We start from the raw sequence: 8315 nt of genomic DNA, 5'->3' as shown, positions 1-8315 counted from the left end.
CGTATTTCATTAAGACCAAAGTGACCAAAAACGGTTCAAAATGCCATCTACTAGTTCTTTTTTTCTTTCATGTCATCACAAGCAGAAACAATACACCTTTCTTCCATCATTAACTGGACAAACATAAAAAAGATCTAGTTTATTTTAACTTGGCATTTATTTCATCATGGTTATTTTCTTTTTTAGAATTATAGCTAATCATTTACTTCTTCATACAAGAGAAGCAAGCAAACAAAAACACATATAGAGGCATGGACCATGGCCAGATGATCAGTAATGTGTAATAATATGTAGCAGGTACACTTAGGTTGCACGTGTCCTCTGCGGCAGGGACAACATTTTACAGAAACTACCAAATTGCTTTCTTCTCCCAAACACTAAAACAAGAAAATAAAAACAAGTAGAAGGTGGATCCATCATTCGCAGGAACTAAACTTAAAAAAAAATCAAAAAACAAACTTTATAGATAAAAGGATTCTGTGGAAAGATGGTGTATGTGTATAAAAATATAATACAGAGCAGCAATTTAAACACTGCCAACATACCTGAGTTACAACTGGCTTTCATTTCTCTCATCACTTCAACAGAGGCTTGATTACAAACTATAGACTTTACAGTGAACTTCATGTTGCACAGTGAACAAGAGAATGTTTTCATCCTTGGCACTTTGTCCATCAGGCACATCCAAACTTTGGAAAATAAAATTAAAACAAAAGGTTGGGTTACTAGACACTTACATGTTACTGACACACATAGTTTGTTTATTGATGACATGAACAAAAGTGGAACAGGGAAAGAATATAGCATATCTTCACAAAAAACAAAAAGGGTTGAAGAGCCAGAGGTTTGCCGCTGGATAGTTGTTTTCCTCAAAAAGTGCAGTAATATGTAGAATTTTTCTTATAGAGCAAAAAAAAAAATGTTGTCACAATGTTGTTCCCTTTGAGAACAACTGAAGTCCATATAGATGGCAAACTTTTGCAAGGTATTCGCTCAGTACCATCCCAAGTGTTTTCTCCAGTCTGCAGTTCGATAAAACAGTCTTTGAGTGTTCAGGTGAAAAAAGAAAAATCACCGCAAATCCATCACAGAAACGCTGTCATTCGTGATGGTGACATGTCCAGCGTGCTGGGAAGGAGAATTAAGAGTTGTTAAAGGTTAGCTTTAAGGGCAGAAATAAGATTTTTTTTGAAATCCCAACATTTAAAAAAGACTCCTGATATAGCTGATGTATACAAGATAAATAACTATATAAACTATGTAAATATCTGTTCATACCAAATTATACAATGTGATTTCTACTTTTGAAGTTTTCTTTTTAGTTTTACTTTGACTTAAGGTTTTATTATTGATGCGGTTACCACCACTAACAAATGTATGAACTTGTACGTAGCCTAAGATTCTGAGGGAAACTTGAGGTGACGGAGCTTTTACAGTCCCAAAGTTATGGAAGGAGCTGCCTGAAGAAATCAGGTCAGCACAGTGCTGCATCAGTGGCCATCGTTTAATACTTAACAAGATCTGTTTATGAAGTTGTTGTTTTGATGTGAAGCACTTTGTTTTGTGGCTTTAGAAAAGTACTCTTTGGGGCTTAAGTCTAAGCAAAGCTGGCCTACAAGTAGATTTATACTCACCGTAAACAGAGGGGGGTCTTTGCTGTGCGGGTGAAAGCCTTTCTGTTTACATGTGGATATCTCCTCTGTTCCTCGGTCTGTCAACCTGAAGTAACCGATTCTGGGAAAAACACATTCACAACCAGTCACACCTTGTGACACGTGGTACAAAGAGACTTAAATAAAGTAAAACAAACTGGCAACACACTGACAATCACAGGCAATGCTTAGCTAATACAAAACCAGGGATTCCAGTTGTGGGGAAACAAAAATCTTTCTACACAAGTAATGTTTGACTCACTCATTGAACTTGGGCGAACAGACAATAGCAATGGCCTCTGGCAGCATCATCTGGTAGGAGCAGTGTGTGTGTAGGTCGACACTGGACAAGAAGGCAGTCTGTGTGGGGTGAGTCTGAAAATATATAGCCCATATAGACTTCAATTTCATGTTCAACTGATTAAATACATTTTTTTTACAGGATTTGCAGAAATTACTCAACCAAATTTCTTGAAAGTTTGTGGTGGGGGGTAGAATCCACTAACTTTTGGACTGGAGTGTACAGATACTAGATTTCTCCAACTTTCTTTAAAATTGCAAAACAACATTTTTAAATTGTTCCTCTTAACATCAGGGTATGGAAGTCACATTTCTCAGCCCAATGTGGACACAAATATAGTAGCATTTTGTTCCTGCATCACATTATTTTTCAATATAAATATTTTAAACCCTTGAAGAGGTTCCTTCAAGTGAATACCTCTGTAACAGAATATCTTCATTTGTTACAGGAACAGGAATACGACAACTTTTACCTTGTAATTTATCTCCGAGAATGTGTATTTGCTGCTTAAGTTGCCCGTTTCGTTTCATCTTTATTACTCACATGTATCCAGCCCAAGGTGATGAGATCATACTGGTCCTGTATGAGAAACAGTTCCTCCTCATTTTCTGTGTCACAATAGTCTGGTCCGCCGGACTGCTTTGGTACGATGACGTGGGTCACAGTAAACGCATTTCTGGTCTGGAATGAATACAAAAACCTGTCACACTATTGGACTCTATTAAATTATGCATGGCAACAGTCTGCCAAGAGGCTGTTCAAGGACGTTATGAATAAAATTAACAGAGCTGTGCTGCCGGTTTTAAGAAATTCCCCATCATGCTCATATGGACACTCACACATTTCAAATCACAGCAGTTCTAGGACAGTGACAAGTGTCAAATTGTGATTTACTCCTCTGGATTGGGTGTCAGCTGATTTTGTTCATTTACTGATTCATATGCTTGACACATTCATGACCTAATACGTTTGAGCTGCAGGCAAAAACACCAAGATTATCCTCAGCAACACAGTTGTTTCTTTAACCATTTTAAACAAAATTTCTATAATCCACTATTTAACACTCCTAATCTCAAAGAAACAATGAAAACTTCCTGCAACAGAAGGAGATCTGGCTAAGTGCTGTCTCTCTGCTCCAGAGCCTCACCAGTTTGCCACACAGGATGCCACAAGTTTCTACAGCTCGGCTTGTATTGGCTTCAGCCAACTTCAGAAAGCCCCGGCACAGCTCAGCGGGAATGGCCAACTGCCGAAGGGCATCCTCCATAGTATCTGCATAACCCATGACAAAGAATAAACAAAAGAGGAAAGGATAAGTGATGTTCTGAAGCAAGTCATGGTGTAAACAGGACATTAAATAGGTCAGAGGGAAAGCTCAGAAGAATGTATACTTTAAAGCAGGAACAGGTATTTAAATACTCTGAGGGCCACACCCTTGTGTCACAAAAAGATTAACTCACTATTATTTCCTGGGCTGACCATAGACCCAGGTTTGAGTGAGCGGTCAAAGCTGGGCGGACCGGTGGAAGGTGCACCGATGGTTGAGTGAGGGTGATTGTACTGGTTGGTGCCACTTGACAAGTCCCCCAGGCTCTGTGGGGGAGTAGGGGAGACTGGTGGTGGACCTTGGATGCCTGGAAGGAGGGGCATGTCAAGGGAGGGCCCAGTGGGTGCTGCAAACTCCTGGAGCACACGCTGACGTTCCTTCTCAAGTTCCTGCCGGCGGATCATCTCCTCAAAGGCACTGAATTGCTCCTGCTCCCGCTGCCGCCTCTGCATCTGAGCCACACGCTCCCGCTCGGCGTCCAGGGCACGCTGCTTGGACTGCTCCTGCACCATCACCTCCTCCTCTGCTTTCTGCACATGAGGTACATGTGGAGCACATACAAAATGTGACTTTCAGCAGTAGTTTTGTTGCAGAATAATAATCACAAGGTGTAAGTTGATCTCAAAAGGGACATGATTCATTCACTCAATAAACAATAAACAATGCGGTTATTCAGGATGAATGTTATTGTTTGTTTCCATTTAGTCGATAGTGAATGACTCCTTTCATTACAACCTTGGTATGCAGTCACTGTGCTGCTGGCTAAAGTTTCAGCTCAATATTAGTTTAGATGTCACACTGTAAAATCAGTGTACAAAGGCTGCTGTAATTAAAAAATTACAATTGTATATTGCATGGTATTTAGAGTATTTTTCGCAATGTGTATTGATTGACGACTGTGAGGTCAGTATTAACAAGGACAGAGCATTAACAGAGATGACAATGCGGTACCTTCTTGGCAAGATATTGTGCATATTCCTGTTCGAATCTCTTTAAAAGAGCTTTCTTCAGAATTTCTGCTTGAGGAAATGCAACATCCTTCAGTTTCTGCAGAATAAAGAAAACCAAGCTAAATATTGAGATTAAACATTTTTCTTCCAAATAGTTCAAATACAATACAGAGTAAAAATTGTACGCATACCTTTAGTGTGTCCTTCTTTTCCGGGACGTTAGCGGTCTTATAATCACGATGCTTGGGAAGTTTTTCGATAAAGAGTCTTGATGAGAAAAGAAATTCTTGTTACTAATTGACAAATATTTATGTATGCCTGTATGCCTGTACTGAGATGGGCTAAAAATTGCAACCCAATAAAGTGATTGATTTTGTGGAATTTGGTTTGGTTGATTTTCTCAAAATAAAATGTCCACATAAATGCCTATTATTCAGTGGGAGTGTCTTCAATAAACCTGATTTTTGAAACACCCTTCAAACTACTCATTTCAGAAATGCTCAATAATAAATACAGCAATAAATAATTTTACACTTACGTGATATATCTATTGTAAAGGAGGAAGGCATGCTCAATGTTGCCCTCCTCTGTGTAGATGTGAGCCATACGGACCATCTCCATGCCTGAGCGGAAGTAGCGGCGCAGGGGAACGTCATCGTTAACTTCCACCGTGCTTCCCTTCTTGGTCAGTAAACGGACTCGTTCCTCAGGCTGCATGCTGAAGAATGCGAGATCTGCCATCATGACCCGTCAACCTGGAAAATAAGAAAGAGAGGTCATAAATTTAATGTAGGCCAGTGCTGTGTTGATGAGCCATGGGCACTGCTTGTCATAAAGTTTTAGATCACTATTATTCGAATTTGGCATTTTTGATACTGTATGTTTGTTACCAAGTACATTAGGGCAGTTGTCCTAAAAAGTAATGACGCTTCCTAAGAGCATTTCTGTCATGAACATATTTTTTGCATTTGACATAACTGCATCATTTCCCATCAAGACTAATTTCTTTAAGGGTGTATGGATGTGTCAGTGAGCACTCCAGTCTTAAGAGTACTTAAAGTAATATAAATTAAAAAAAATAATGACGTGGAAAAAAAAGAACAAAAACCTCTACATCTTCAACATTTATCGTTGGATTTCATCATTTCTTCTTTTTTGTGAAAACCTGACAAAATTTTACAAGTAAAATTAATATCCAGTAAAAATCAGAAGAAAAATTCCCTTACTATTAGGACACAGATCAATGTGTAAATCACTGGCTGAATATATTTTCATGAAAGCAGTGACTCTGCAGAACTTTGGCTTTTTTAACCATCGATTAACTGAAGACAAATGTGAGAATGCTTCATCAGCATGCTGACTAACAGTCAGATGGCCTGTATTGATTGCACCATGGAAAACTCTTGGCTCGTTGATATACTGTACAATGTGTCACAAGAAGACCAGTTCAGTTACTACCACTTTAGATATACAGGTGTGGCACTGATAAAAGGGGAGAGGTGAACATACCTGCAAGTTTTGTTTGCTTTAAAATTTGAAAGAAAGTAATTTCCCTTTAATCCCATAAATTAAGTGTATTTCTTTGAGGTGATATACTGTAATTAAAGCCAACAAAATTATGAAAGTAAACCTATACTGTACAAAGTGGTTTGAATCGTATTGTAATATTGTTCTGTTGTCTCAATGTAACATGAGCTATAATATCAAACAGATTCAAAGAGCTAACTTCAACATAAATTACAACAAAATATGAATATCAGTAAAACTATATAGTTAGTGATTTAACTTTTATTTTTGTATCATGTCTTTGATACATCTGAGTGCTCTGACTCTGATTATAGACACACCATCTACTTTTGTCTGGTAATACATATATGAGCAAAATATTAAAAATAAATACATAGAAAAAAGCAATCAAAAATATTAAGTGACAAGTAAGAAACAAAGCAGATATATAAGTTACAATAGTTCTACCATGGTTTTGGGTAAGGGTTAAAGAAAAAAAAACTTTGAATAAAGTTATTGATTAATAAGTTGATAAGTGATGTCCTTGAAGAGACAGAACAGATCCTGTGTGTGTGTTTTTTTTTTTTTTTACAAGCATTTGCAAGCAGAAAATAAAGGTTGTTCATACATGCTATGCTTTAAGAGGTCCGTAGCTTCTGGGTTACACTATTCCAGATTTAAAGTGTACAAGACCTGATCTAATGTGGAAAGGATGAATTTACCGCTAACCTATATCTTGACAACGCCAGACAGGTGGTCAGACAGGAAACGTTAACAGTCTATATATTCTATATATTTCTATATGATTTGATCTATGAAGGTATTTTGGAACATGTGATGTGGTAAAGACACAAACTGGTAAACTATGGAGTCGTTTCACATCATTCTGAAACCACACTGTCCTCTCACCTGTTCTGGGTAAAAAGATGAAGATAAATATGTGTTTTCATCTATTTAACTCCAGCTAAAACCTCACTGTTTCCATACGATTAAGAGCTAATAGCGCTAACTCGGCTAAGTTAGCAAAGCCAGTCTACGAGTTTAAGACAGAAATGCAGCTTAAACGAACATAGAGTGAACTTCAAATCCATCCTCACCTACAGTGGCTGTGACACGAGGCTCCCAGAGGAATAACCCGCAGAGCAGGATCAAGATAAATCACATTAAAATAATTTAAACAAACCGTTTCACAGAGACTCGTCTGAGCACTTCCGCAGTCCAAACTACTTCCGCCTGGCGAAACACGCCCCTCAGGAAAACGATATCATTGTTTATTTTCTTTTTTAAAACAAAATTCGTATTCTGTTAAAATCAGAAGATGGTTGATTTAATTTATAATAAATAATAATAATAGTAAAAATTGAGAAATGTTAATATCTCAAATTCAAAGCCTTGTTGTATCAAAAAATAATTTTAAAATAAAAGGTGGAAATTATGATGTTAGACCAACAAGCAAGATTAATCTAAAATCCGAATTAACTGCATCAAATCAAAAATACAAGATGATTTTTTTTTAATATTTACTGGTCCAGAGTGTAAGAATCATAAGTTGTTTCCACCAAGTGGAAGTGTTTGAATTGGTGTGAAACATTTTTTTTGCGTTTTGCGACCCATGTCAGTCAGTTGATTGGGTGACAGAAAAGTGCCACTCCCTGGCGACTGGTGTTTCTTCAACCCCCGCAGTCTATTCTCATAAAAAGCTTGTGTATGACAGCCACAAACTGAACAGGAAAACAAACTGCTGGATGTCCCACATTGCTGTCTGTTGTGTTGTTGTCTGTCGTGTCACATTCCATACCATTGTTTGTTGTCATTGCACTGATACAACATCACGCTTCATAATGCTTACACAACCACCCCGCCTACCAAGTAAAGGTACTCAAATTAAATTTATTTTAAAACGATTATATACTTACATACAGTGTATGGTTAGTCTGTTCATTTTCTGCCAATAAACCCTAAATGTTACATACTATACCTTTAATTCAGCTAATTAATGTCACAAATCTGTGTAAGAGAAGGTCAAGATGCCATTGAAAACAAAGATGGAAGGGTGGTTTGCAGGCGTATGGAGCCGAAATAAAGCTGCTTGCTTTAAGCTCATTCAAGCTCATTGATTGTTAGCATCTCTGCAAAAAAATCCAGTATATTGATATTATTTATCTTGCAGTTTTAGGATGTCCTCAACATAAACAGCATAAACATAAAGACAGTGTCCATACCATTATGACCACTGTATACCCATCTTCTGCTTCCTCTATGATGCCACATCATAAAGCTCAAGTTACCTCAAACTGGTTTCCTGTACATGACCATATTATGTTCACTGTAAATTGCCTCCACTTCATCAGATACAGCTGGTTGTTGATGTGGTATAACAGGAATTTTGCATGACGCGAATGTGCGTATAAAGAATTTTACCCTACACAAAGTGAGGTCACCTGTCTTTTCACATTTTAAAACTACACACATCACTACTCAACATGGCTCGTTGGTCTAGGGGTATGATTCTCGCTTTGGGTGCGAGAGGTCCCGGGTTCAAATCCCGGACGAGCCCGTCCTTTAACTACATTATTACG

At 37.8% G+C, this 8315-nt stretch overlaps 1 protein-coding gene and 1 non-coding gene across 4 annotated transcripts; one reads left to right on the top strand and one right to left on the bottom strand.

Annotated features, from left to right (window-relative positions):
- Positions 1 to 138: 138 nt before the first annotated feature.
- Positions 139 to 6975, bottom strand: LOC131463411 (STAM-binding protein-like A). 3 transcript variants are annotated; one of them, XM_058635099.1, is made up of 10 exons: positions 6920 to 6975; positions 4769 to 4985; positions 4422 to 4497; positions 4232 to 4327; positions 3414 to 3810; positions 3101 to 3225; positions 2497 to 2634; positions 1915 to 2027; positions 1635 to 1734; positions 139 to 1128 (listed from the first exon to the last, which is right to left on the bottom strand). In XM_058635099.1, exons 2-10 carry the CDS (start codon positions 4972 to 4974, stop codon positions 1072 to 1074), a joined length of 1308 nt encoding a protein of 435 aa, XP_058491082.1. In that variant the 5' UTR covers positions 4975 to 4985; positions 6920 to 6975; the 3' UTR covers positions 139 to 1071. The 3 variants fall into 3 exon arrangements, with proteins under 3 accessions (XP_058491082.1, XP_058491079.1, XP_058491080.1); XM_058635096.1 differs by having other exon boundaries at positions 6834 to 6963; XM_058635097.1 differs by having other exon boundaries at positions 6838 to 6963.
- A 1246-nt stretch (positions 6976 to 8221) lies between these two features.
- trnap-ugg (transfer RNA proline (anticodon UGG)) lies at positions 8222 to 8293 on the top strand. The gene has a single exon. It is a non-coding gene; the product is annotated as a tRNA-Pro (tRNA).
- Positions 8294 to 8315: the final 22 nt, after the last annotated feature.

This window comes from Solea solea, chromosome 8 (genome assembly GCF_958295425.1).
Source record: "Solea solea chromosome 8, fSolSol10.1, whole genome shotgun sequence".
Taxonomy (NCBI): domain Eukaryota; kingdom Metazoa; phylum Chordata; class Actinopteri; order Pleuronectiformes; family Soleidae; genus Solea; species Solea solea.
Note: the sequence above shows the minus strand (reverse complement) of the source record. Positions and strands in the feature narration are given on the sequence as shown.

What these genes read in the sequence shown, in the direction of transcription:
- LOC131463411 (XM_058635099.1), bottom strand. Translation starts at nt 4,974, where the DNA reads ATGATGGCAGATCTCGCATTCTTCAGCATGCAGCCTGAGGAACGAGTC. An exon ending in CTTTACAATAGATATATCAC is followed by an intron (nt 4,498 to 4,768) that starts GTAAGTGTAAAA and finishes TTTCTCATCAAG; the next exon opens with ACTCTTTATCGAAAAACTTC. An exon ending in TCACCTTGGGCTGGATACAT is followed by an intron (nt 2,028 to 2,496) that starts GTGAGTAATAAA and finishes ATATATTTTCAG; the next exon opens with ACTCACCCCACACAGACTGC.